The sequence below is a fragment of the Ammospiza nelsoni genome, chromosome Z (assembly GCF_027579445.1).
Source record: "Ammospiza nelsoni isolate bAmmNel1 chromosome Z, bAmmNel1.pri, whole genome shotgun sequence".
Taxonomy (NCBI): Eukaryota; Metazoa; Chordata; class Aves; order Passeriformes; family Passerellidae; genus Ammospiza; species Ammospiza nelsoni.
The window spans coordinates 5319770-5343829 of NC_080669.1; the positions used below are offsets into that span (position 1 = coordinate 5319770).

Sequence of the window (24060 nt, forward strand, 5' to 3'; positions counted from 1 at the left end):
TGCTGGAATTAAAATGTGTTGTATTCTTGTTGTATTCATATTTCTCAAGTCCCACACTGTACCAAGCTGTTCTTCTCTACAGCACAGTCCTTCATCTGTCTTCTCAGGGGCTCCTCCTGGGCTCTCAACCCACCCCTATTTATTCCAGTTACCTTCACGAGCTACAGCTGCTGCCCAGCTAAGGACTTTGCAGCTGTAGCTCATTTGGAGCAACTCGGACCCACACAGATCTTACAATACATAGATCTTAACAGGGACTCTCTCCATAACAATACATTTATTCAGGCCCCCACAAAAATGCAGCATTTTTTGCATGGACACAGCAATAGGAAACCACTCCCAGGGTGGAAATTCACCACTGTGGGGAGATTTTGCCCCCTGCCAGTGAAGGTGGCAAAGGATGGCTCTCTAAGGGCTTCTCTGCCTCTGTGAGTCCCTTCCCAGCATGGCTGTGCCTTCTCCATCATCAGCTTTGACACCAGCTGGGGTCTATATACAAATCACAAATGGGACAGGACTGCTGTGGAATGCGCCTTGAGCTGTTTTGTTTTTCAGCATCACTCTCATTACATGGCTATGACAATGGGAAGATGCCAGCAGCTCACATCCCAGGCAGCAGACCAAGAACTTAATGTCACAACTCACTTTATAAGTTTTTTGATCAGTCACACAAAGCAAAAGCACATTGACAGTAGTTCTATCCAATCACTACAAGCACACATACCTTTGGTTAAAACAATGCTTGCTTATTTTGAATACAACACCTACTTGTAAGCCTTAAAACACAATGCACAGAGCTCCATTATTAAGCTTCAAACTTCCTAATATCTTGCTAGATAAACTTTTCTGTAGCTTAGGGAGTTATTCTAGACAAGCATTAATATACAGACCATTGTTCTATTTGTCCTTGTTTTACTACAGTTTAAATAATTTTTCTGCTGACCTATCTCATGGCTGCTGCTTAGCTCTAATCACAGTTCTAATGCCTCTGAGGCCTGCCTTTGCAGCTTTCCCAAAACCCTCTGATTTTCTGGATTCCCACAATTCCCCCTCTCTGTTCACCCAAAAAGAAACCTTCATAACCGTGTTGTTTATTACTTGCGTTTCGTAGCCTTACTATAATATTTTTGCTTATTATCTGCTTAAAGCTTTTTCTTGCTTACACTAAACATTGTTATATCACAATACAGCAATTTAATGCTGTGAGAGTCCAGTCAGTTCAAAAAGCATAAATTACACCTGAGAAAAATCCAGGGCAGGGGGATGCAGCAGAATTGCTCCAGTCTCCCAACTCCATCAGAGACCTCCAGCATTCACTGGCACCAGGCTGGGCCTTGGATGTGGTTTGAATATTTGTGTTTTTTCCAAGTACCTGATATTTTATTTTTTTCCAATTAGCACCCACAACCTGGGCTGGTAGTGGTAGTTTCAATTTGCAGCCAGTCAGAAGATGAGGAGAGAAAATCAAGTCTGGTCATGCCACGCCTCAGGCTGTCCAGAGGCAAGGACAATGACCATGAGTTCTTAAATCAAGGTTTTCCCCAAACAGTTTAGAAACAAATACTAAAATCCAAAGGGATTTTTCATCTCTGGGCCTGGGAGGCAGCAGGGTCAGAAATAGTGGCTGTGGTCCAGGGGTAACACTGGAACCCTCTGCAGTGTTCAGGGGTGAGTGGTTAAATTGATTTCCGCAGTTGTGGGCCCACTTCTTAATCCCAGGTTGGATTGTGCAGGAAGATTCGATCACAAATTCCTTTCTTACCTGTGAAAGGAGTTTCCGTATCACCACGGAGAAATATTTCCACAGTTTTGTGGGTTCCTCCAGCACTCTTGTGACAATGAATCCGGAGAAGGGCACCGGAGGGGTGGAGCACATCCCAAATGAGGAAAGGCTGAGAGAATTGGGATTGCTCAGCCTGGAGAGGAGAAGGCTCTGGGCAGACCTAATCCCCATACCTGAAGCAGCCAGCAAGAAAGATGGAGAGAGAGAATTTAGAAGGACTTAAGGAATGGCTTCACACTGGCACAGAGCAGGGTTAGATTGAACATTGGGAACAAAATTCTTCCCGCTGAGGGTGGTAAGGTCCTGTCAGGTGCTAGAAAGGATAAAAAATATCCTCAAAGTAAACAATCTTCATGTATTTTAGGCCAAAAAGAAATGTCACAGACAGAAGACCTGAAGGAAAAAATGGCAAGAAGCTGGCGGAGGAAGAAATACTTCAGGCCCCTAAAACAATAATGGACCGGCTTAGGCTACCACAAATAATACAAGTAGAAGTTGCATTTTATCCATCTCCATGCAGGATGGTGAATTAGATGCATCTCTTTATCAATCTTTTTCTTTGAAACAAGGCTTAGAATTTTAAGGGAGGCCCTTTCCCCAGAGCAGATTTCTTCTGCCACCAAAGACAATATTTCCTTACACTTTACCCCTGAAGCATAAACCAAGAGTTAGCCTCACCTGGCCACCTACTAAAAGCACTTACTATCTTGAAAGTCACAAGAAATAGAATATTAACACACTATTCTTGCTGCTCCAGGTGTAAGATAAGGCTGGTTTTGTGGTTTTTTTTTCAAACAATAGCCAGACCACAGCACTTTACAGTGCCAGATGAATCTGTGTAATGTGAGAAGAGGAGGCAGCAGCTTGTTGCATTTCTGTATGGAAGAAGGCTTGGAAGTAGTTAAAAATAGCTCAAAACCTCTTTCTGAGAAACCAAGCTAACCAAATGACAGGAGAGGAAGAAGGCCTTTATGACACAGTAAATATTCTTTGAGCTGGCTTTGGGAAGCAGCTCTAATGTGCAACTCGGCTTGGCTCTGGCACCAGCTAACCCCCCTCCTTGTTCATCTCCAGGTCACCGTGACTTTGGAAAGCCCTTTTTTGGGGTAGTTAAACCAAATCCACAATCACGGACCTGGAGCCCTCCTGTGGTTTTGGGGGTCTGTAAGCGGACAAAGCGAGGAGTGAGTCACAGACTGCCTCAGCAGGCCCTTCGCTGTGCATGCATCATTCCTTTCCTGTTTTTCCCTATTTTGTCGCTATTTGGAGAAGGCCAGGAGCCACCAGCACAAGCAGCCAGCCAGGAGCAGGTCACAGAAACCTCTGTGAACAGGGCATGAAATAATCCGAGAACAATAAAGATTTCCCCGGATTTCCTCCCATCAAACTACCTGGAAATGGCCGAGCTGCCGGCAGGGAGCCGCTGAGGGTAGGCCGGGAGATCATGACAATGCTTGTTTATCACTTCATTAACTCCATGAGCAGCAAAGCTGCTCAGAAGTCACTCTGCCGATGGCTCGTTTGTCTTTGGGTGTAATTAATGCAGCGTTTCCATCACAACCCGGGAAAACAAGGTTTGTCAAGTTCCCTGCTCCACGCAAACAGCTTCTGCTGCACAGCAAGAGCAGAGGGCTGGGCAGAGGAAAACAGGCTTTCCCTCAGCCTCTGAATCAGCCCTTGCACTGGAGGAGACACAGTGAGGTTTTATTTGTGTGTGCACAGAGAAAGCTGTGACTATCAGATCGGCTTTATTGTTGCTGCAGCAGGCTCTGCTATTTAAAATTATTTACTACTATCAGATCTGTGACTGTCAGAACTGCTTTATTGTTTCTACAGTAGGCTCTGCTGTTAAAAATTATTCACTACTATTTAAAATTATTTACTACTATTTAAAATTATTACCACTATTTAAAATTAAAATCTGCACACAAGCAAAACTCTGGGATAAGAAATGTGTGTTATGTACCTACGCTTAGTGTAGCAGAGCCTTCCTTCTTCACGGATTTTCATAGTAGTAATTTCCAGTTAGAAATAGAGGAAAGTAAAATGTGTTCTGAGACTTGAGCAACTGATTTTCCTCCCCTGGAATTCCCATTAAAATCAGTTTCCTTTCTAGTTTTACACACATGTTGTAGTTTTAACCCCACTTGGCAACCAACACATGAGGAGAGAAAATCATGAGCCACGCACTCACTGCCCCACCACCTGGATGGGGGAGAGATTCAGAAGCATAAAAGTGAGAAAACTTGTGGGATGAGACAAAAAAAACCCACAAACCCCGAGATTTGAATTGCTCTTCACTTATGCTGCCTTCATACCGAGTATAAATATGGTGTCAAATGAGTGTTTGAATCTTTAAAAATAGTATTTGTATCATTTAAAGCGCTTTAAGTCAGTGGTAAAGCTGTCTCCAGTGGAACTGCAAGGAGAGAAGAAAATAATTTGGTGAGATTGATGTAAGACCCACAGTCATCACTTAGTACATCATAAATCAGGATAGGTAGGGTGAAATCTTTTTGTCCTCAACCCCAGCTTCACATCATCAATGTGACAGAAAAACTGGGGAGTCTGAAGCCTTTAAGGACACATCCTGTACCAGGTAGCAGTGTGGCTGTCCTAGCTCTCTCCCCAACTGCTCCCTGCAGCCTGCAGTTCAAACTTTGGATATTTCTGAGGGGAAGAAAAACATCCCAAAAACCCCAAAACAAACAAACAAAAAACCCAAAAGAAAACAAAACAAACAAACAAAAAATCCCCCAAAAAAACACACACCAAAAAAACCCACAAAAACCCCAAAAAACCCAAAAAAACAAAAAAAAATTCCAAAAAAACCCCAAAAAACAAACAAAAAACCCCAAACCACCACCAACAACAACAACAAAAAAACAAAAAAAAAAAAAAAAGGAAATGTGGCATGGGGCACTTCCTTTGTCAGTCACTTGGATTTGGAAGTTTTGCTGTTTGTCTGGGTAGAAACCTGATTCCTGTAAGCACAGTGAGCTGGACACAGTGGATGCAGGACAGGCTGCCCCACAGGAGCCCTGTAGCTCCTGGAGAAGAGAAATTCTGACCTGGTGTTGAGCCACAGCCTCTTCCAGAGGACATAAACATCCTGCCTCATGCAGGTTAATTTTGTGGGTGTTTGTTGAAAACATCTGTACATGCTCCTGGTACTCCTTATGTTCTTACAAATTGTTCTTACAATTGAAAATATTCCAGAAGAAATGATAGAGTACAGTTGAGATAGCTATACAAATCAGTTAGACTATGCTTTCCTGAGTACATTTTTGTGACAGTGGTCACAAGGGTCTTCAGGGTGAGAGAGAGGCGAGAATGTTGACTCCATGTTCAGAAGGCTTGAATTATTATTTTATGATATATATATAACATTATGACTATACTAAAAAGAAATAGAAGGAAAAGTTCTCAGAAGCTTGCTAAGCTAAGAATAGAGAAGAATGAATAACAAAGATCTGTGTCTCAGCAGACAGCGAGAGCAGCTCTGCCGTGAGTGGTCAATAAATCCAAACATCCACAGGAGACCAAGCACGAATCCACCTGTTGCATTCCACAGCAGCAGATAACCATTGTTTACATTTGGTTGCTAAAATTTCTCAGCTTCGGCAGGAAAAATCCTAACGAAAGGATTTTAATGAAAAGATGTCTGCGACACATTTTATTGTTAAATTCCACATTCTTTTTCTCTCCCACTTCCCTAGGTTTCACACTCTGGATATTGCCACCATGCATGACTTTCCCTTGAGCACCACTCACCATTTCACATCTGTTTTTTAAGTCTGCTCCTTTGTCAGAGCCTGGGTCCCCTTTAGAGACAAACTTCTCTGCCATGGCACCAGAGGTGTCACAGAGCCCCAGGGCTGTGCCTGGGTCACAGTCCTGCTCAGATCACTGGAGTGGTAACAAAACCTGCATATGGCTGCAGGGGAAATGGGTGCTGCACGTTTTGGGGACATACAAGCCTGCAGGAAACAACCCTTCAGTGCCACAAGTTGGTACAGAGCTCATGGTAGCCAGGACTGAAAGAAAACAGATATTCTCCAACTTTGAAAATTGGCCTGGCATTAGATTTCGTGAGCTGTGAGGACAGAAGGGAATGCCCAAGCCCAGCAAAATCAGTTCTGCTCATGCCATGCATTGCCCTGTGCTGCTCTGGTGTCACAGGCTGGGACACTGCCCTGCTGTGAATTTCATTTTCCTACTAATGATTCCATTGGGTAAGTTTCAAAGGGACCCAGCTCAGCTGAGTTTGGCCTTCAATTTCACTTAACTGCTGTGGGTTTCTTTCTTTTCTGACCTCTCTGACTGCGTGCTGTGAAGTGGCTTCAGCAGTTGAAGATTTGGGTAGTGGGAGTGTGGTTCATCCCAGAGAGCCTGAATGGTCAGGCTGGAAAATTCCCTCAACAACCCCTGAGAGAGAAAGACAGAAAGAGAGAAAGAGAAAGGGAGAGAGAGAAGCTCTTAGGACAGAGAAAATATTTGTATAAATATTTCCTCTATAAAGAGGATATACCCATTTCCTGTGTAGCTAGGATACATCCACATGCATGGCTCGAATTGAGCAGAGCCAGAGGAGTTCATGAGAGCTGCTGGAAAGAAACAAAAAGACTCCCTGCATGGACACTGGTCAGGAGCCACCCACCCGTGAAGCTGAACTCTGAGTCCTTCAAATCGCATCACTTTGTCCGTTTCTGAAGCTTTCTTTTGCTCTCATGCCAAAGCACCTCTTGGAATAAGCTTTGACCCACCTCAGAGGACAGGAAGTGCATTTTGCCTAGCCACTGCCTGTGAAGGCTTGGCTCAGAGCCACACAGTCAGAAAGTCACTTTACATTTTAAAACCAGGTTTGAGAAGCCCTGCAGCCAGCCAGCAGCAGAAGGAAGGCAGGCAGTGAGGAGATAAACTGCAGAGGTAACAAAAAGAGGGGAAAAGAAGAGAAAGGAAGGGTTTTTTTTTCTTCGCCTGGCATAAAAGCAAGCACACCTGGGGAAAAGGGTGTGCAGCTGCCTGGCTTTTTCATGTAGCAGAAGGTAAGAGGGGAAGTGAAAACAAGAGCTGTCCCCTTCAGGGAGGGATGTGCTGGCACACTCCAGTGGAGAGGCCAGTTGTGGCTGGGAAGACAAGGAGCAGAATTAATGAGGTTTTCAAGGCTGCCTGCACTTTTTGCTGTGCTATATACTCCTCTGGCCATTAAAGATTAAGGAATGCTGTTTCTCCAGCTTGTCATGTGGACCTCCTGTTCCTTTTTCAGAGGTCCCAAAGCAAATTGTGGGCAGAAGCTTTTGCCTCCACGGCAGGCTGCTGCTAGGGCCAGGGCCACCACTGCTGTCACTGACTGAACCCCGGCCAGAAACTGCTCACTCACTGTCCCTGCAACCCATGAGTTTCATCACTTTTACCCTTCCAATTCTCTCTGGATTCTCTGGGGAGAGAATTAGAAGGATAAAAGTGATAAAACTCATGGGACAAGATAAATACAGTTTAAGTTTTAAAAAGTTTTAAAAAAAAAGTTAAAAAGTTTAAGATAAATACAGATTTTTTTTTTTCCTCTCCCCTGGAATTCCCATTAAAATCCATTTCCTTTCTAGTTTTATACACATATTGTAGTTTTAACCCCACCTGGCAACCAACCATTACACAGCCACACACTCACTGCCCCACCAGCTGGATGGGGGAGAGAATCAGAAGCATAAAAGTGAGAAAACTTGTGGGATGAGACAAAAAAAACCCACAAACCCCGAGATTTAAATTGCTCTTCACTTAGTGCTGCCTTCATGCCCAGTATAAATATGGTGTCAAATGAGTGTTTGAATCTTTAAAAATAGTATTTGTATCATTTAAAGCGCTGTAAGTCAGTGGTAAAGCTGTCTCCAGTGGAACTGCAAGGAGGGAGGAAAAGAATTTGGTGAGATTGATGTAAAACCCACAGTCATCACTTAGTACATCATAGATCAGGCGAGCCGGGGTGAAATCTTTTTGTCCTCAACTCCAGCTTCACATCATCAATGTGACAGAAAAACTGGGGAGTCTGAAGCCTTTAAGGACACATCCTGTACCTGCAAAACAAGGAATTCATTCACCATGGGCAGGCAGGTGTTCAGCTCCACCAAGGTGGTTTGGGAAGACAAAGCCATCACTCCAAACACAGCCCCTTCCTCCCTCTCCCCACAGCTCTGCCTGCTGGCCCCAACACCATATGGTCTGGAATATCCCTCTGGTCAGCTGGGATCAGCTCTCCCAGCTGTGCCTCCTCCCAAATCCTTGTGCATCCCCCTGCTGGCAGGGCCCTGTGAGAGGCAGGAAAGGATGATCCGATGCTGTGCAAGTCCTCTTCAGCAGTAACAAATAGATCCCTGAGTGTGGAAACCCTCCCTGAGTAACCCCTGATGGGGAGACCCCTAAAAAGTTCTGTGCCAGGATTGAGAGACAAACGGAACTTTTGGGGGTTTTTTTGGTCTTCAGGTTGTTGTTCATTTTTTCTCTTATCAACAGTTCAGCACTCCATCTGCACACCAGACTTAGTGTACAAAGAGAAAGGCACCAAAAGTCACAAGACACACAGGTTCAAGGTCTTTTAAAACTGTTTTGTCCAATTAACTCTTAAAACAAATTTTGTTTCTACCTTTCCACCAATAACTCATTTTCCTCTGCCCACATTTGCATTGTGGCTCTTTCTAACCAACCACTCTGTGCTCCTGGCACAGTAGAAAATGGAGTAGATGTAGAATCTCGGGGTCTCTGCTGGTCAGAGTGACCCCAAAAAAAGTTAGAAAGTCTCTTTTCCCAGATTGGTGCTTGAAGAAGGAGTCAGAGCTCTTCATTTCCTGGTCTCAAGGTTGTTTATTGTATCTTATCCATAAAATTCTCTCTCCTGTCCAGCCAAGGTACGCTCAGCAAGACAGTCTAAGGCCCTCTGCCTGCCCCAGGCCAGTGTTATCTTTTTGTACTAAAAACTACATGTACAATATTTACAATTACTTTCCAATATTTATCACCTGTGTTAGACAGTGAGTTTCTACTCTAAACCAATCTAAAAGTGCCAACACCACCCAGAAGATGAAGGCCAAGAAGAAGAAGGAGAAAGGCTGGACACGCCCAGATTCCCCAATCTTGCCTCCTGAACCCCCAATATAAAAACCCCAAAAAATCTATATTTCCACCCTGTGATAAATTCACTATCATTCTACTTAAACTGTCATGGTTTGTAATTCTTCAAACAAGGTTGGTAATTGATTTTCCGAGGGCTAAATTAAAGGCACTGGGGTCTGGGGCTCTGTGCCAAGGTCTCTGAACCCCCTGGGCAGAGTCCTGAGTCCTAGAGGAATTTCGTGGGTTTGCACAGAAGAACAAAAGGAGATCAGACAACACCCAAAATCCTCCATCTTTTCGTCTATCTACCTCCATGTTAAAACTCCAAAGCTCTTTTTCACCCTGTGATAACCTGTACTACAATCTACTTCACACACTCGTAGATTCCAATTCATCCCAAAGTCTTGGAAGCTTTCCCCATGGACGAAGGTTAAAAGCAGTATTCATCTGGGGATCAGGACTTCTCAGGACAGGCAGGGAGACATTCCCTGTGCCCTGGGTTCCAACACCTGGGCTGCCAAGACTGTTTCCAGCACAGAGCCAAAACAGCCCTGCCCAGCAGCCTGGAAGAAAATTAACTCCATCCCAGCCCAAAAACGGGTAATAAATGCTGGTGCACCTTGCAGGACACAAGGTCCCTAAAGCTCCTTGCAGCAAGGATTAGCTGCTGTCCTCTAAATGGGCTCAGGATCTGCTAATCCTGGTTTTGTGCTGGCTCGGCCTCCTCACCCAGGGCGGGCACAGGCTCTGCGTATGCTGCTGTTTGTGCAAGGAGCTTCTCCAGGGAGGGCTGAGCTCCTGCCGCCCTTCCTGGCTGGAAAAGCCCTTGGATGGCGGCTGAAAAAGTGCCCAGCTGATGGCACTGTGTCCCTTCAGTCTGCCCGGCCCGAGTATGTGAAATACAAAGCTGTGTTTTAGGTACATACAGGCAACGGGTGTATTTGTGATTGTGATATGTGTGGAGACCCACCATGGGACAGTTGGGAATTCTAATAATAACTGAGGAAAATAAAGCATAGAAGAAGGCCTTTTAACCTATCTTTTGTTTGCAATTAACCTTGGTTGATTTAGGAGCATTGGAATTAAAGTGTTGAGGATGTTGCTCTTTGCTTGTAGTTAATCCTTAAAGAGCTCTGCAATAATAACCTTTTGAAGTATAATTTTAGAATATTGCCTGTATCCTTGAAACTATAGCTTTGGAATATATATAAAGGAAACATGCTTATCTCACACCTTAATAAAGCAGAGAAAAGCAGCTTGAGAAAGGAAGATGAACATCACAGCAAGGATTTGGGGTTTTGACCAAGGAAAGCTGGACATCACTGTTATGAGATTTATAGTCCCTGCAATTAAAAGGGGGACCCACATCTGGGGAGCTGAACCTCACCAGATGGGATTCTTCTTCCTTCTTTCAGAAACTGAACCACCACCACCTGGGGATACTCCTTTTGGGATACATCCTGAGAAAAACTAAATCACAATAGTGTGTAGAATTGTGACGTAAAAATTGGGAAACTGCTGATGAGTAAAAATTGGGAATAGAAACTGCTGAGAAAGCTGATGAGTACCCCTATAAATACCTGTGAGCCTCAACTATCGGTGTGCAGTGGGAGGGAAAACTTCCCCCACTGTACTCAGCGCTGTATTGCTCATACTTTACCATATTAATTAATAAATTAGTTGCTACTTGAATATTGGCCTCCTCCTGAGTGTTCAAAGAAAAGAAAAATTTAGGACTACAGTGGTTGAGGTAAGGTACAAAGCAAAATTCAGGGTATGTGAGACTGGGGGACAATAACACGACCACTAAAAGGTTGAAAGTTGCATTTCTGCACTTTTGCAAAGGCAGGGTTGTGTGTTCTTGTGAGCCCTCTTAGAAGAGGAGCAGTGGATGATGGACCTGACCCCTGAGCTTCCCAGATCTTGAAGGGCTAAAGATTGGCAGCAAGAAGAAAACTTCACAGTAAGGCTGGGCATGATAAGGTGACACAAATCTGGGGAGCAGGAAATGGCCATTCTGACCCTTCCTACTCTTTCTGTAAATGGAAAAGGCAGAAGATGAGCTTTGTGCCAAGGGCTGATCCTCTGCCACCCCTTGGAGAGCAGTTTGGTCACACAGGTGCCTGGAGAGATCATCTCCTGTTTCTGGGCTGGAATGAAACAAACTTCTCTTCTATTCTTTATTTCTGGCAGCACTCTGGGCACACTGAGTCACACAGCCCACCTCACTCAGAACAGGGCTGTCCCCAGCAGCAGCTGCTCCAGGAAATGCCTTTGAAGACTGGAGACTGATTATTTGGATTATATTTTTTGATCAAAGATATCATGTCATGGGCTCTCAGGGCACACTAACAGCCCTTTGCTGGTTTGTTAGAGGCCTAGAACAGATGTAAAAAAGAGCAGTGGAGGAAAAAAAAGCAGAGGAGGGAAAAAATATCACTATTTCCTTTCAGAGAGTTGTACTCAGCCTCCGGTTGTAACAGTGGGAGCAGCATTGCTGTGGGGCTTCCAAATCCAGGGGCTGCTGTACGTCCTGCATGCTGTGGGAAGCAGTTGTACACTGCCAGGATGTTAAATTAGATTCCCTAATGAGCTCTGAGCTGTCAGGGAGATCCAGCAGTCCCAGAAAACTCAATTTGCAAGGATCTGCAGCAGAATGAGCAGGTCTGGTTTGGTTTCCTGATCATGCATAGGGTAAAGAGCAGGCCAGGAGTGTCCCAGAATAATAAGTATGGGTCAAATGCAATTATTTATGGAGGATTTTACAGAGCTGGGCCTAACACTGTGTGGCTGCAGGTCCATGTGGGCAGCCTAAAACCTTTGCAGGTGGCTTTTATAACCGTGCCCTCCTGTCTGTGCTGGGACAAGGGTAACACACAGAAAGTTTGCTCCTCATCACTGGTCTGAGCACAGCACCCTGCAGGGAAATCCTTCTTGCTGGCAGCCCACGATGAAAATTCCTTCCTGGCTTCTTTGTGACGCTGCTCAGATAAACACTCAGTGAGTTTCAGGGAATTTGCATTTGCTGTCATGCTGTTTCCACGCCAAAGTTACTCAGCAGCCTGTTTAAAATGGGGTTATGATGAAGCATTACCATACTCATTGGTTTTATTTGCTGTTTAGTCGTTGTGTATTCCACAGCCATGTCACAACGGCTGGCAGTGTAGATTATATTTCCCATTTCTTCTCTGTAATGAAAAATTACTTAGTGATACAATATAATGATCATTATTTTATGGCAGCTGGGGAGGACCAAAGCCCACTGAAGCTTTAGTATATAAAAATTCCCGGAGAAAGAGTCAGGTTTGGTGTTTTGTTACTATGACACCGATCCATACCAAAGCAGGTGCCATGGATACCAGAGCGCCTAGGAACATGTAAACCAGAAGGTCAAACTTTTAGCATTTCAAGGGAAATGTAAAAGATAACAGCAATTAAATAATCCTTCCTATTTACAAGTGAGGGAATGTATTGTGTGACAGCCAAACTGTTGCGGCAACCCTTTATATAAAGTTAATTTGCTTTGATATTATCTTTTTTTCCCCCCCAGCATATTTTAACAGATCATTGGGAATTGTTTCTCAGAATTTGAGGGATTGATGCTCCTGAGTGACCCGATGAGCCCTGACTCCAAAATGGAGAGCTCAGGAGCTGGGTTTGTTTTCCTGCAAGAAGAATTTATTAACAGAGACTGGAACAAACGGCCCCAACAACAGACAAACACAAAAATATTCATAACAGTCAGCACAAAAGTATTTATAAAGTATATTGTTATAATGAACAAACAAACAAATAAGTAAATAAACCAATATACCAAATATACCAATATACCCACCAAGAAAATATACAAAAAACCAAAATTTCATAGCAATAAACACAAAAATATTTATAATGAATAAAAAAAATAAGCAAATATACCAATATACCAAACAAGCCAATATATCAATAACCAAATTTTCATAGCAGTAAGCACAAAAGTATTTATAACAAACAAACAAACAAACAAATAAGCAAATAACCAATAACCAAAACCCAATATATCAATATACCAATAACCAATATACCAAAAACCAAGATTTCATAGCAATAAGCACAAAAATATTTATAATGAACAAACAAATAAGCAAATAACCAATACCCAAAACCCAATAAATCTATACCAAATATATCAATATACCAATATACCAATAACAAATATATATATAAGCAAAATTTCATAGCAATAAACACAAAAATATTTATAACAGGTAACACAAAAATATTTATAACAAGTAATGCAAAAATATTTATAACAGGTAACACAAAAATATTTATAACAATAGACAAAAATATTTATAACAATAAACAATTATACTAACAACCAAAAAAGCATAACAACAAACACAAAAATATTTATAACAATAGACAAAAAAATATTTATAGCAACAAACACAAATCCAATCCTAACACTAAATACCCAATCCTAACACTAAATACCACCCCAAGCTCGTGCCGTAAGCCAGCCCAAGCTGAGGTGCATCCCCATCCCACAATCCCGGCTCCGGCGCTCTCCCGGCACACTCAGAGGATGGAGAGCGCTCGCCGCCCGCGCCGGCTCTGCCCGCGGAACCTGCGCAGCTCCTCCCTGAACGCCGGGTGCTCCATGGGCCGATAGTCCCGGGGCTCGCAGTGTCCCTGCAACGCACGGCTCCATCATCCCCTCCCGTGGCAGGGAAGATGCTCAGAGCCTCCCCTCCCCGCTGCCCTGTGCCCCCCATCCATCCATGCATCCATGCATCCATCCATGCATCCATGCATCTATTCATGCATCCATCCATCCATCATCCATCCATCCATCCATCCATCCATCCATCCATCCATCCATCCATCCATCATCCATCGATGCATCCCTCCATCCATCCATCCATCCATCCATCCATCCATCCATCCATCATCCATCGATGCATCCCTCCATCCATCCATCCATCCATCCATCCATCCATCCATCATCCATCCATCCATCCATCCATCATCCATCCATCCCTCCATCATCCATCGATGCATCCATCCATCCATCCATCCATCCATCCATCCATCATCCATCCATCCATCCATCCATCCATCCATCCATCCATCCATCATCCATCCGTCCATCCATCCGTCCATCCATCCATCCATCCATCCATCCATCCATCCATCCATCATCCGTCCATCCATCATCCATCCATCCATCATCCATCATCCATCCACCCATCCATCCCCTCCCAATTCCTGCCCTCCTGCCCCTGCGGGGACACTGGCAGCAGGCAGGCAGGGACTCACCGGGAACTGCAAGAAGAACTCGCGGTACCCTCCCTTCAGGACGTAGAGCTCGGGGTAGTGCAGCCGCGGGTACTCGTGGCAGGAGCGGTCCCTGTCCCGCAGGAATTTGCACCTGTGGCCAGGCAAAGCCCACGGCATCAGCCCCAGTCAGGGGTCCCTCACTCACCCCTGTGCCCCCCCGTGCCCTCACTCACATTTTGGGCCCTCGCTCAACGGAGAACTCGCAGTGGAAGATGAGGATCACCCTCTTGCTGGCGTCCTGGGGCACGATGGGGCGCTTCAGCAGGAATTCCTCCACATCCCGCTGCAGCGGCAGGTTGACAGCGGCCTGGGGAGGGACACCAGGCACCTTTTCCCCCTCTTTCTCCAACCTCATTTTCTCCAGGGACCCAAGAACATCGCCCCCCAGCCTCCCCCACCATCATGCTCCTCTTCCACTTGGGAATCAACCCTTTGTGGGGCAGGTTGGTGCTTTTCCGGGGCTGCCCCATTCCTCTGGGTGGCTCGGGACCCTTCATGGGGGGCTGCTCAACCCCCAAAGAGGCTCTGGGAGGGCTGCTTCACTCCTCTCTGGGAGCTCAGCATCTTTGTGGGAGCTGCTTCACTCCTCTTTGGGAGCTCAGCATCTTTGTGGGAGCTGCTTAATCTCTCGGAGGGTACCCAACAGATCCCGGGGCATCCTGGATCCCTGTTGTCTCCACATCTGAATCCCTGTTGTCTCCGGGATGGGCTCAGCACCTCTGGGGCTTGTTGGAGGTCGGACACCCCCCTTTCCTCCCAGCCCCGGGGCCACGGGGTGGGGGGGTTCTGACCTTGACGTGGCCGCCCTCATACTCGTAGGGGTACCGGCAATCCACGACAACGCCGCTCCCAATGAAGCTGCTGTAGCGTCCCGACAGCACCGCCGCCAGCTGTGGGGAGACCAGGTCACCAAGAGGGGACACACGGGGCTGGGGACGCGCAGGCGGCCCCTCGGGGGCTGGGGAAGGGTCGCCGTCCTCTTACCGTGCCAGGGGAGATGTACTTCAGGCCCGGGTCCTTGCCCTCCACCGTGGGCAGGAGGTGAGGCTGGAGGAGACACAGCCTGGGCTCAGTTCTGTCCCAGGGGGTGGCACTGTCCCCCCAGCCCAGGAGCCCCCGTGGCCGGTTCTGCAGCCCCAGGAGGGGAAGGGACAGACAAACGTGCCTGTGACACGGAGTAGAGGAGCAGCGAGGGGGCTCTTCACCCCGTGCAAGGTCACAGCCCCAAGGCCCCGTGTCCCCAAGCAAGGGCCACCAGCTGGCTTTGGGCTCTCTGTGGCGGCAGTGCAGGGCTCCGATGATGGTCCCTGCTTTGATGATGGCCCCTGCAGCGCCCCCGGAGCTGCCCCATCCTGGTCGCCCTACCTTGGAGAAGTCCCCAATGAGCTCCTGGTCATCGCTGGACAGCAGGTTCTCGATCTCCTGAAGCTGGGCAGACCCGCAGGGCTCCAGCCACGCTCCCTGCGGAGGCACCGACCAGAGACAGCCCCAGATGTCACCAGGGGCTCTGGCACAGTGTCCCAGTGCTGCCGGGGACAGGCTGGCTCTGCCCCCACACCTTCCCCATCACCCACCGGCTCCAGCGACGCCTCCTGCTCAGGGCTGCCGGCCGCCCTGCTCTGCCGCTGGGCATTGGCAGGGCTGTCCCTGTCCCAGGGGAGTCCCCGCTTCGGGAGGGGCCCGGCGACACTGCGGGGCACCGAGGGCGAGAGGAAGAGCCGCCGGCCGTGGCCGCGCTTGCCCGGGCGCTGTGGGGAGAGCCCGCGCTGCTGCCTGGGGGTCTGGCAAGCTCCAGGGCTGGAGCTACTCACCGAGCTGCCCCCAGCCCAGGGACCCCCCTTAGGAGCCCCCAGGAGGGGACTGTGGAGCTCCATCCACTGCCAAAGGTGGCTACGTACCAGCTTTGCCTCCTCCTTCTTCATCACCGGCGTGGTCAGCGGCTTCTCCATGCCCTGGGGCGGCGGCAGCTGGGGGAACTTTGGGAAAAAGCAGAGGAGATCCTGAAGGGGATTTCAGCTGCTTCCCACCCTCGGTTAGGGACGGATCCCGTAGCCCAGGTCCATCTACCTCCCAGTGCCTCGCAGCTTTGGAGCCAGCGTGCCCGCATGAGCCCCCAGCCCGCCCATCTCCCGCACGCACACGCCTCCAGGGCAGGCTGGAGCGTCAGATGCCACTTTTCCCATCATCACCTATCCGTGCTTCCTCCTGATCGCTCCAGCCTCTCTCACCTGCAGCCCTAGAGCGCCGCAGGGGCTCTTGGCAAGGAGAGCCCTCCTGGCAGCGCCGTGGCCGGCGGGCAGGCGGCTCCGCTGGCCCAGCCTCTGCACCTTCTTGGGGACAAAACCTTCCTGCAGCTGGGGGGACACGGTGTCAGCACCGCTGTGTCCCCTCCCTGACCCCCCCAGCACCGCTGTGTCCCCTCCCTGCCCCCCCCAGGTGTCACCTGGCGCTCCTCACCTCTTCCTCGGGCTGGCTCTGCCGCGCTCTGTCCCTGCGCACCTGGAGCTGGGAGATGTCCTTCAGCACCGGGCTGGCTTCCAGCGGGGGCTGCTGCGGAACAGCCGCGGGGTGAGCGGTGCTGCACGGCCCTGTCCCCTCTCCTGGCTCCATCCTGCTCGCCCCGGCTCGGCCGGACACCCGGCAGCGTCCTGTAGCACTCACCGGCATGGAGCTGATCCTCTGGTGAAGGAGCTTCCTGCTGCGAGAGCCGGGAAAGGAAAGCGTCGAATGACTGCAGGTGTGTCCCACCCCTGCGCCATTGTCACCTCTGTCCCCGATGTGCTCAGAGTGGGGTAAGACCTCCCCAGGGCTGTCACAGCTTCCCAAAGGGACCTGGGGCAACAGCACTTCCAGGCCCTGAGCGAGCAACAATGGACTGAGTGGGACCTCGGGAGGGCCATGGGGACAGCCTGGCCTTTGGGACAGGGACAGCCTGGGCACGGGGACAGCCTGGCTTTTGGGACAGGGACAGGGACAGCCTGGGCACGGGGGCAGCCTGGCTTTTGGGAATGGGACAGCCGGAGTTCGAGGACAGCCTGGCTTTTGGGACAGGGACAGCGACAGCCTGGACATGGGGACAGCCCAGACACGGGGACAGCCTGGGCACAGGGACAGCCTGGATTTTGGGTCTGGGACAGCCCGGGCACGGGGACAGCCTGGCATTGATGTCCTGCCGCAGGGACTGAGCCCCCTGACGTACTCTTTGAGGGCTCTCCCAAATTCCGCGATGGTTTTCTGGAAGCTGTGGGGAGAGCAGAGATGGGATTTACGGGGGGTCCATCCGCGTCCCCCCCCAGGTTGTCACCCCCAGACACAGACTGGGGGTCACAGTCGGGTGCGCAGCCCCCAGCCGGGCTGAGACCGGGCCGGGCTGCTCGGGAGAGGCGGGGCAGGGACAGCGGCTGTCTGTCAGTCCGTCTGTCCCCGGGGGGACACGGCGATGGCGCCACTCACTCTTCCTGCGCGGGGCTCTGCTGCGTGTGGGACTCCGGTCCCGATCCTGCGGGGAACAAGGCACAGGGTGTGGGGATGGGGCCCCAGTCCAGGGCAGGACGGGCCGGGCCGGGAGCCGCGGGTGGCAGCGCCGTTGGGAGCAGCGGTGCCGCACGGAGTGTCGCACGTCGCCAGCGGAGCGCTTCCCGCCTGAGCCCCGGGCACGGGCTCCTGCCCAACGCCCCCCAGGAGCTGCCCCGCCGCCCCCACCTCTGCCAAGCCCTGCCGGGACACCCCCGATCCCCCTGCGACACCGTCGGCACGACCTTGGGGCGCAGCGGCCGCGTCCCTCACCTGCATCCCTGGGCTGCCAGCACTCCCGGGGACGGGCCCGGTCCGAGGCCAGCGGCTCCGGGGCCAGGGCGTGCCACAGCCGCCCGGGTCCCCTCCTCGGGGTGTCCCGGAACCTGCGGGCGGTTGGACGGGGAAGGGTCAGTGCCCCGGGAATGAGAGCGTCCCAAAAGCGCCCTTTAGTGTCCCATGTCCCATCCGGGGTGTCCCTGGGCAAAGCCAGCACGGCCCGCCGGTCACCCCCTCACCTGTCCGGGCTCTCAGCCCCGTCCAGCGGCGGCAGCGGGGCCGTGCCCGGGGAGGGCAGCGGGGACACGGGCAGCCCGCGGCCGCCGGCGCGCAGGGACATGGCCCGGGCGAGCGAGGGCCGAGCTCCGGCAAGCGAGCGGCGACGGGGGACAAGGAGGTGGCAAGGAGCGAGAGGTGAAAAGAGACGACGGGTGAGAGGTGGGGGCTGGTAAGAGGCGATAAGAGGCGATAAAAGGTGACCAGCGGTGACCAAAGATGGCCAGAAGTGACCAGAGCTGGTCAGAGGTGACTAAAGATGACCAGCAGTGACCACAAATGGCCAAAGGTGACCGGAGGTGACCAAAGATGACCAGCAGTGACCAAAGGGAGCCAAAGGTGACCGGAGGTGACCAGAGCTGACCAAAGGTGACCAGAGGTGGCCAGAGCTGACCGGAGCTGACAGGTGGCACCGCTCCGCTCCTGTTTACAGCAGTAACAGCAATAACAACAACGGCGGCACCCGCAGCCAATGGGAAGCCGCGGCGGGCGCGAGGCGGCGCCGCCAGCCAATGGGAGGTGCGCGGAGCGCTTGGGGGCGGAGCCGCAGCCGAGGGGGGCGGTTTCGGAGCGGGAAAGGGGGCGTGGTCACATGGGGAGGCGGGGCCAGTGGGGAAAGGGGCGTGGCCGGAGCGTGTCACTGCAGGGAACACGTGGGCAGCCCTGGTGGCTCTCCTGTGTCACCGGCAGGGCCACGGAATGCTGGCTTTTACCCACCCCTGACAGCCAGTGCCACATCCAGTCCCAAGAAAGCAAGGCTGAAACCTTGGAGGTTTTTATTGGCGGAGTTTCTGTCTTTCAAGGCTCACTTGCTCCGTTTTCCTGCTGAAAACTCTTAATTTTTGTATTAAACTTAACCCAAATCTGTTAATTGGCACTTGTGCTTGAGGGCACTTGATTTCTTTGCTCTTGCAAATGCGCCCTTGACATTGAGTCCCTGGTGTTTATTATTTCCTGTGTGGTTCCAGCCTGTCTCAGTTTCCTCATGGATGTGCCCAAACAGTTGGAATTTTAAGAGAGGTAAAGACTGAAGAGGGAAAAAAAAAATAATCATAATCTAGAATTAATCCCAAGCATTTGACTTGACTGTGCCTCCCTTTTCTCCCACCTGGAGATCAAGCCTGCCCAAGGAATCCAAACCCTCTCCATGGGAGTTTGGAAGGCTCCCTGTTGCACTGCTGAGAGCCAGCAGCTCTGACAAAACCCTACAGAAAGCACCACTTCCTCCTGCTCACACCAAATTCCATGTATTTTTAAATATATACATATATTTATGTATAAATCAGGAATTCTGAGAAAGCTCTGCGTCACACCAATGACATTTTGTGCTATTCAAGTATTGTCAACTGCTGCTTTTAAAACATCTCAGGAGCCTAATGGGGAATTTGACAAAAACTCAAATTGCAGGTGATTTTTCTGAAAGGTCTTTTTTTGACACCCTTTTGTGCATTCATTTCCTTTGTGAGCAGTAAATGGCATTTCTGCTTTCTGCTTTTAACTTCTCAGTTCTGAGAGAAAAATTAGGCGGCCTTCCCGGTACCCCAGGAACTCCCTCCCCACCTTTTAATTTTGGATGTGACTGTTGTACCAGGTGCACTGCAGCCCTCCTACAGAAGAGATGGGACCTCACACACAGGTATTTCAGGACCTGTCAAATTACCTGGGCACAAACAATTTCAGTGAATTGCACCTTGCTCATCCAGCTGCCTCCCAGCACAGCAGCAGTTAAAAAATTAGATCTGCTCTTGGTCAGATATGATGCAGCTTTGAAACACAAAGGAAAAGGGGCAAAAAAAAAAAAAGTAGCAGGGTCATAATGAGCTTGTGAAGGTTTTCATGGAGTCACCAACATGGAAAGTGTCACCAAAATGTAAAGAAAGATGGATTGGGCAGTGGAAGGGGCTGTCCATGGAGGTGCTTAAGAAAAGGCTGGATGTGGCACCGAGTGGTTGACGAGCTGGTGTTCAGTCATAGCTTGGACCTCATGATCTCAAAGGTCTTTCCCAATCTAGCTGATTCCGCAATTCTGTATGTTTTGAATAGGGGTTTTTTTTGAAACCTTAGATTCAATCTTAATATGCCAGTGTTTGTGAGGTTCTCTAATTATTTTTAGGCTTTCTCCTGCCTGAGAGCAGCGGTGACGAATGAAAAGCCGGGAAGGGCACAGCACATCCTTAAAAACTTTATTGGAGCGGCACGGTGCAGACTGCAAGTACAGTCCCGAGTCTGAATATCCCCAACTTCAGTGCCTGCGCCGTCCCTGCCGCAGAGCCCGGGCTGTGCTGCCAGCCAGGGCAGGGCTGTGCAGGAGTCAGGATGAGCAGAAGGGCGTTCTGCAGGGCAGGGAGGCGGAGGAAAGCCCACGGAGGCCCGTGAGAGGCGCCTGGCCGTGCCTGTCCTCGCAGGCAACAGCAGGAACGGGGCTTTGCTCCCTGCAGCAAACACCTTCAGCCCCATCCCTGCGTTCCCTGATGGAGTGCCAGGAACGGGAGGACTGGAAAACAGTGCAAAATAAGGTAAAAAGGAGCCCGACCCTGGAGCTGAGCTTTGATCGCTGCTGGGGCTCGTGCCCCTCCTTTCCTTCCCCACCCTCTGTGTTACATCTGTGATTTGTCCAGTCCAGGAGACTCCTGAAATTATGAGATAACAGTACAGATACGATTGGAAATAATGGTAATAATAATAATTAGGAAAAAAAAAAAAAAAAGAAGTCCTGCCCTAGTGTGTTTTAACTACTGCTAAAGGCAGCATCCCAAATACCTGCTTGATGTCCAGACATGCTGGAAGAAGCAGCTAATCCCCAATTTCTCACTCTTTAGCCACCCCACAGCTGGCCTGCAGCTTCTCACCAGGAGCTGGCCTGAGCAGAAGGCTGCACAGCCCAGCTGAGGGTAACTAGAGCTCACTATATTCCAGAACACTTAATGCATCCACTGCAACGTTAAAAAATGCTAGCACATATGAACTCTTCAGAGATTTACAGGCACTATGTGAAGATTATGTGCAAAAGTCTGCAGATTTTTTTTTCTTTTTTTTTTTTTCTTTTTTTTTTTTGGCATAGCTCTTCATTGATGCAATATATTTCCTGCAAATAGAAAGCATTCTTTCCCCCTGAATGCTGAAGGAAATTACAACTAAGTCAGACTGTGTGAGACCTAATAAACTGAATTGCTGGGGGAAAGAAACAAACCTGAGTCTACTACTGGGAAAAAAAGAAAAGATGAGGAAAAGTCCAGCAAGTATCACTGTACAAAAACCACCCAGAATAACTATGTGCTTTTGCCATCAGCTTTTGTTCTTCAGGAATAATCATCCACCCACAGAAAGAAGACATTTTACACGATGCAGCAGGATCCTGGTGGGGGGAGAAAACAAAACAAAACAAAAAAATAAAAAGTCAGAGTGCTCATCTTCTGTTAATTGGAAATAAAACTCACAATGTAAATCTGGGAAGAATTATGGGAACTAAGCCTCCAGATGGGTCCAGAGCAGAGGTAATGACACAAGGTCAATATCTTAAAGATCAAAGCCCCCAGCTGAGATGTGCTTGATCCTCATTACTCTGTGAAAATGTCTTAGGGAAGCAGCATGTTACACCTTGGAATGCTTGGAATTCCAGTCTAAACGAGTTAAGCTGCATGAAGTAGTTCTGTACAAACTGAATGGATAAAGGGTGTGAAAAACCTTTCCTGCCTGGGAACCCTGAAGTGCAAAGTCATCCCAAGCATTTTGATTTAGCAGCAGTTTTAACCATGTCTTGGTTTGCTTCAAGGACTGCAAGCAAAACTCAGCTTTAATTCACGAGCATGAAATTGTCTTTGTGGTAGCCCAGGGAGCAGGGAAGAAGAAATCTCACCTGGCAAGGTTAACGTTTAGCTTGTTTTCTGCTTCTCAGATTTGCTGCTGGAGGACTGTCCCTTTGCCTGAGGAGAGGATGAGACAATCAGAAACTGTACCAAGCTAAAACCTGAAATCAGGCTTTAGCAGACTCACAGCTCAGACATAAATACAAACTGCACCTGAAATACAGATAGTTTAGCAAGAGTATTGGTGACTCTTGCTGTGTACAGATATTTTCACCTTTTCACCATCAATTGCTTTCTTTCAGACAGAGTGGGTTGTGCCTGACCTCGTCATTCCCTGTTCCTAAACACCCTTTTACCCACACCAGTGATCAGGCCACAGCTCAGAACATCTCCCTGAAGAGGAGATAAAGACACCCCTCACTTTGACACTGAGAGCTGCCAGTCAGTTCTGGGGTCTCAAAAAAAGGCACCTGTGGTGATTTAATAATAACAACAATCAGAAATCCCATCACTGACATGTGAAATGTAGAACTCCCAGAGCAGATGCAATCATCTGATTCAGGCATCTACTGCACATACCCTCTGTGAGAACAACATGATGGAACAAGCTTCACCCTGACCTGAATCCATTTTCTCTACTTCTGGATAAAAAAAGCCAAACAACCCGTTTTACCTTCCCCTTCTCCCCCATCCTGTTTTTTCCCCTTTTTTCTGAATATAGAAACAGCTGCCTGCCTTTCTCCACCATGTTCATTCATACTCTTTTTATGAAAGTATGTAGGTCTTCATTAATTTTAAAAAATAATTTATGATAATAACTTAGGAACCTGGCTGTGGTTGTTGGAGTACTTTTTAATCACTTTTGGGATACTGTTACTTAAAACTGTCAAGAAATGAGAGAAATGGTGGGGATCCTGCCCAAGGCAGCTACAGATATGCACTCTGAGATCTACAGATCTGGGAAGGAGAAGCCTGTGAAGCACTGAGCAACCCCCTCAGAGGACAATACTCTGTCTGAAATATACATATATTTTTGCCCCTGTTTATTGACAATTTCCCTTGAAGTAGAAAGGGGCCTTTCTCCTATGTGCATGTTTACAAAAATGGATCAAATTCCACATATTGATGTAAAACCCCTCCCCAAAATAACAACCCTGTAACATAAGTCCAAAATCCTGCTGCCCCCCTGCCCCTCTTGTATGACTGCCCATACTTCAATAAATGTGTTTGTACCGTTTTAGGGTCTCTGGGCTTTCCTTTATCCTTTGAGCTTGGTTTAGTGGTCGTAGATTCCTTTCCACTTTTGTCCTACACTCCAAAGAAAAAAAAAATAATTACAGTTACAAGGAGAATAGAGTACTGATGGATCCTGCTTTGACATCTGCCAAAACCCAATCTCTTGAATGGGTCTGGCAGCAGCACAGGCCATGCTGACAGGAGACTACATCAGAAAAACCTGGTAGAGATGGGCAGATTTTGCCTTTATCACCAAGCAATAATGCTGCAGCAGCAGATTTAGCCCTGGATTTCACAAGCAGAGGAAGCAGCACTTGAAACACCAGTGGTCCTGCCTTCAGCTGCCTGAGGGAAGCACTGCAGTGGCCAGCAGAGCTCTTTGGAAACAGCTCTTTCCTCCCAGGAATTCAGCTGATTTCAAAGCTGCTGCTCCTTTTCTCAGTTGCAGGGCCTCTCCAGTCCATTCCTTCTCCTTTCTTCCTGTCAACCCTACTCTTTTCCCTAACACACCTGAAAGTCTTTCCTGCTCCCTGCTTTTTCTCCCTGCAAAACCCCCTTGGGCTGTCTCCCAACCATTGCGACAGGGTGCCTGCTATCATTGAGCAAAGCTTTCTCTGCCCCTCTGCAGTTTATGAACACTCTTAAAAACTGTTACCACATTTCTCTGCTCAACTTACTCCTCCAAGCCTGTCTGAAAGGCTCTAATTACCACAAACAGTCCTTCTTCCAAATATTTAG

At 48.7% G+C, this 24060-nt stretch overlaps 1 protein-coding gene and 1 pseudogene across 7 annotated transcripts in view; both read right to left on the bottom strand.

Moving 5' to 3' along the window:
* Window positions 1-13412: 13412 nt before the first annotated feature.
* LOC132086404 (M-phase inducer phosphatase 2-like) lies at window positions 13413-18344 on the bottom strand (annotated as a pseudogene).
* Window positions 18345-20449: 2105 nt separating this feature from the next.
* CAST (calpastatin) overlaps window positions 20450-24060 on the bottom strand; it is a 51901-nt gene continuing 48290 nt past the window's right edge. For 6 of the 7 annotated variants that reach the window (XM_059492382.1, XM_059492381.1, XM_059492379.1 and 3 more), the window contains 3 exons: window positions 23320-23399; window positions 22137-22203; window positions 20450-21635 (listed from right to left, as the gene is read on the bottom strand). In XM_059492382.1, coding sequence (XP_059348365.1) covers window positions 22146-22203; window positions 23320-23399 — 138 coding nt within the window. In that variant the 3' untranslated portion in view covers window positions 20450-21635; window positions 22137-22145. The remainder of the gene's footprint in view (window positions 21636-22136; window positions 22204-23319; window positions 23400-24060) is intronic. The other variant, XM_059492378.1, reaches the window with a different exon arrangement.